Below are 4,863 nucleotides of genomic sequence, written 5' to 3' on the forward strand. Positions count from 1 at the left end.
AAGAATCTCACGTGTGATTATTTGGCAATGCATAAAGTATATTTTTAAAGTCAATGGTTGAAGAAAGATTCACAAAAATAAAATAGGTACAATAACCAAAAAAAAAAAAGGAAAAGGAAAAAGAAAAATTAATATAGGCCTCTTCTGTTTATGGGCACCATAAAGTAATTACTTTTATGAGTTTATGGGAATTAAACCAAAAAATAAATAAAAGGAGAAAAGATAGAGAGAATGGTTTAGAAGAAGATAAAGAAAATGATTGTAATAAATTAAAATAAGTAGAAAGAATAAAAAGGAAGGGTTGATAGTGGAAGCGTGAGTCAGGCATATCCTGTCACCCACCTAAAGAGACCAAAGACGAGAACGCGTTTAGTACGTGACAGCTTGGAATTTCTTAAGCCCCTCACAATTTCCTCCAATGCCCTTTTCTCCCACGCGCCATCCTCCCTAACCATCTTTACCTTTTCTATCTTTACATACATTGATTTTAAGTGTTAAAATGTAACTCAGTTTTTATTGTTTTTCCTAGATTTTTTTTCTTCTTTTTATTTGTTCGTTTTCTCATTACTAATTAATTCCTGACCAGACATAATTAAAAAAATAAAGCATTATAGATTCTGACAATTTTATGCATGTGTTATCATTATTAGTGTAACAAAAATGACCCACTCAGTTTTCAATCGAGTAAAGAAAATGGTCTTTTTTTCTCCTATTTGTGTGGTAAAGATTCATTGAGAAATTTTGTTAATAAAAAAAAAAGAGTTATATAATTTTTTTTAAAGAAGAAAATCAGTACTTTTCTTTTTTGTGTTTTTAAATAAAATCAGGAATAAAAAAGCTAGTGGCGCGTGGGGAAGGAGCTTGGTACTGCATGACACGTGTATAGCGACCTGTTGAGGCGGTTAACCATAAGCGAAGGAAATGAGGAGCAGAGCACAACAGGTCAGTCATGGTGAATTTGCATTTCAGATGCATTTGAATTTCATTTAGCAGGAAAGGAAGAGACATATAGCTAAATGGGTCTTTTTATTTTTATTAATAGAGAAGCGGGGCCATACAGTTTTGAAGATTTGACTTTGACTGAGTTGAGGCTTTTTATTAATATAAAATAAAGCAAAGTAAGAAAGAGCTGAGAAGAAAAGTCACACTTTCCTCTAAGCTTCTTGCTCCTTCAAACTCAAGCTCTACCATATATAAAGGCCCATATTCCATCTTCAGGTTACTCATAGTTTCTTCAAACCAGGTCTTCTGCAAATATTTTTTGCTCTTTATAAAGATAAACAAAAACGAAGATAAACCCAAAAATACCATACTCCTTCCCAACAATAACTATTCTAAAGGTACAGTACGAAACCGAATTTCTTACTCTTCTAAATTTAGACTCTTAAATCTGGTTGTTTTCCTTTTTTTTTTTTTTTCAGTTGTCATCCAAAAATTTGGTGTCTGGTTTTTTAGTATTTTGGGTTAAACTATGCTTGTTATGCCTCTTGGTTGGTGGGATTAATTGTTAAATTATAGTAATAGCTGAAACAATCTTTTTCGGGGTTAAAGAAAATAGCCTAAATCTAGATTCAAATAATAATTATATCCTTTTTTTGGTTACAATTAATTTTGTTCTTCCTTAATTTGGCCATGTCGTTTCACAAGATTTTATTGAGATATGGATAAAATTTCTGACCCTTTTATTTTTTGCTTCAAATTTTTGCAGGAGACTTTTGGGTATGTGCAGTGGTTCAAAGAATAAAGTTAATAATAACCCTTCAGAGGTTATCATGGAGAGCGAGTTTCCCAAAGAGAATAATGGGGTTTTCAGTAAGTGCTCTGTTTTGCTCGAATTGTCCGCCTCGGACGATCTCGAGGCCTTCAGAAGTACAATCGAAGAAAAGGGTATCAACGTTGACCAGACGGGTTTCTGGTACGGCAGAAGAATTGGGTCCAAAAAGATGGGATTTGAAGAGAGAACTCCTCTTATGATAGCCGCCATGTTTGGAAGCACCAAGGTTTTGAAGTACATAATCGACTCCGGCATGGTCGATGTCAACAGGGTTTGTGGTTCGGACAAAGTCACAGCCCTTCACTGTGCTACGTCTGGAGCCTCGAGTTCTTCACTTGAGGCTGTGAAGCTCTTGCTTGAAGCCTCCGCTGATGTTGACTTGGTCAACGCTTATGGAAACAAGGCTATTGATTTGCTTGGCCAAGGCTTTAAGTGGCCCTGCAGTTCGAGGAGGAAGGCAATGGAGATGTTGCTTAGAGGGGAGACTAACTCTGTTACAGAAGATGAGGAGGACCAATTTAGGGTTGGAAGTCCTTTGTCCTCAAGGGACGGAGGTGAGAAGAAAGAATACCCCATTGATGTATCTTTACCAGACATAAACAATGGGATGTACGGTTCAGACGATTTCAGGATGTATAGTTTCAAGATTAAGCCTTGTTCAAGGGCCTACTCTCATGATTGGACTGAGTGTCCATTTGTTCATCCCGGGGAGAACGCCAGGAGGAGGGACCCCAGGAAATACCCTTACAGCTGTGTTCCTTGCCCTGAGTTCAGGAAAGGGTCTTGCCAGAAGGGAGACTCTTGTGAATACGCTCATGGAGTTTTCGAGTCATGGCTTCATCCAGCTCAGTACAGAACTCGGCTTTGCAAGGATGAGACTGGCTGCACAAGAAAAGTCTGCTTCTTTGCTCACAAACATGACGAATTGCGCCCAGTTTATGCCTCCACAGGCTCAGCCATGCCTTCACCAAGGTCTCTTGGAGTCAGCGCCTCGGACATGGCTACTTTGAGTCCTTTAGCTCTTGGTCCATCGTCTATGCCATTACCCGCAACTTCAACACCGCCAATGTCTCCATTGGCAAACTCTTCATCACCCAAGAATGGTGGGTTGTGGCAGAACAAAGCTAACCACAACACCCCACCTGCTCTTCAGCTCCCTGGTAGCCGATTAAAGACTGCTTTGTGTGCTAGAGATTTGGGTTTGGAGATGGAGTTGCTTGGGATGGAAAGTCACGCCAACCAACAGCAGCACCAACAGCAACAGTTTTTATTGGATGAGATATCTCGTCTCTCCTCTCCATCATACTCAAAACAAACTAACCTTGACGATTTATTTGGATCCCTTGATCCTTCTGTATTGTCTCAAATGCAGGGATTTTCATTAAAATCCTCAACACAAACCCAGTTGCAATCTCCAACTGGGCATCAGATTCGCCAAAATAACATGAACCAACTTCGTGGAAGCTACCCAACCAACAACATGAACATGTCATCCTCTCCCGTGAGAAAGCCCACAACTTTTGGGTTTGACTCAGCTGGTTCCATGGCTGCAGCAGTTATGAACTCGAGGTCTTCTGCCTTTGCCAAGCGGAGCCAGAGCTTCGTAGACCGCGGTGCTGCCACGCACCTGGGCTACACAGCGGCTGCCAACTCGGCATCATCGATGATGTCTTCATCCAGCTTATCCGATTGGAGCTCACCCAATGGGAAACTGGATTGGGCAGTTCAAGGAGATGAGTTGAACAAGCTGAGAAAGTCTGCTTCTTTCGGGTTCAGAAACAGCAATGGTGGAGGTATTGCCTCAGCAGCATCCTTGAGGCCATCAACCATTGATGAACCAGATGTGTCTTGGGTCAATTCCCTTGTTAAGGATGTATCATCTGACAGGTCTGGACACTATAATCTCAACAAAGGGGATCGTGAAGTTCTCCCACCATGGGTGGAGCAGCTGTACATAGAGCAGGAGCAAATGGTGGCATGATTATTATTAAGTACTTGCTTCTCTATGCTTCTCCTCACCAAATTAATCTTTTTCATAAACTTACTGGTCATTCATTATTTGGAAACTTATTATCATTATAAATATTCAGTTAGATGTAAGGAGGAAAATGCCCACAAATTCTGGGCAGAGGAGGAACAAGTTATTATTACTACTATTAGGTTAAACAACCAGAGAAAGATTTATGTATTTTTTAATTATATTATATTTGTTTATTATTTTTATTTTTCTCTTCTCCCAAACTGGGATAATTGTAATCCTTCTCCCCTTAAGGGGGTGTATCTTAGCTGATCTGATCAAAATTGTGGTTTTCTCATCAAGAATGAGTTTTCTCTCTTAGATGTATGTATAATAATAAAAATAATGTATTCAATTGACATTTTCCAATCTAAAAATCTCTGTGATATATAATATTTGATTGATGCTTAACATCCAATTCCAAATCATCCTCCATCAAATCCTATTCAAATTCAATTCAAATTCAATTAGAAAAGGAATAATAATAATAAAAAAATGGGTTAGTGATAACATTGTCAAAATTTTAATTAAAACTTATCCAAATCTATCAGATATTCAAGTTTTATTAGTCAATTTAATATTCTTTTTTTCCCTTGCAGCAATTTAATATAACATGCTTAATGTGATTCAAAAGTTTATTTGATATGATATTGAATATCATCATTTTTAGCTTGTCTAACATTATTAAGTATAATAATTTGATTCCATGGCATTTCGTTTCTTTTTGTTTGCTTCTTAATATGTCTCTTCAACAAAATCTGTTGTGTTTTTATTGTTTACTTTGTTAACAACTAATTCTGTTATGTTAGTTTTTTTTTACTGGTTTATTAGTTGTCTGTTAAGGTAGTAAATAGTTAGTTTTCTGTTATTAATCTTGTGTAACAAACTCTCTGCATATATAAATAAAGTCTCTGCCTTTACCTTGATTAGCTTTTGCTATGCTAATCTTGGTCTTTACCAATTGCCTTTTCTTGTTCTGTTTTCTCTCTGGTTTGTGCTTGTGTTCTTACATGGTATCATTCGTCCATGGCGTCGTCCACAACTGATCCTCCTCCTGCAACAATGGCTACTG

The 4,863-nt window shown here is 37.7% G+C and overlaps 1 protein-coding gene across 2 annotated transcripts; it reads left to right on the forward strand.

Moving 5' to 3' along the window:
* Positions 1–489: 489 nt before the first annotated feature.
* Positions 490–4,168, forward strand: LOC115705593 (zinc finger CCCH domain-containing protein 29). 2 transcript variants are annotated; one of them, XM_061103756.1, is made up of 3 exons: positions 490–942; positions 1,043–1,340; positions 1,709–4,168. In XM_061103756.1, the coding sequence occupies exon 3, from the start codon at positions 1,722–1,724 to the stop codon at positions 3,753–3,755; it is 2,034 nt and encodes a 677-aa protein (XP_060959739.1). In that variant the 5' UTR covers positions 490–942; positions 1,043–1,340; positions 1,709–1,721; the 3' UTR covers positions 3,756–4,168. The 2 variants fall into 2 exon arrangements, with proteins under 2 accessions (XP_060959739.1, XP_030488827.2); XM_030632967.2 differs by lacking the exon at positions 490–942 and having other exon boundaries at positions 1,014–1,340.
* Positions 4,169–4,863: the final 695 nt, after the last annotated feature.

This window comes from Cannabis sativa, chromosome 1 (assembly GCF_029168945.1).
Source record: "Cannabis sativa cultivar Pink pepper isolate KNU-18-1 chromosome 1, ASM2916894v1, whole genome shotgun sequence".
NCBI lineage: Eukaryota > Viridiplantae > Streptophyta > Magnoliopsida > Rosales > Cannabaceae > Cannabis > Cannabis sativa.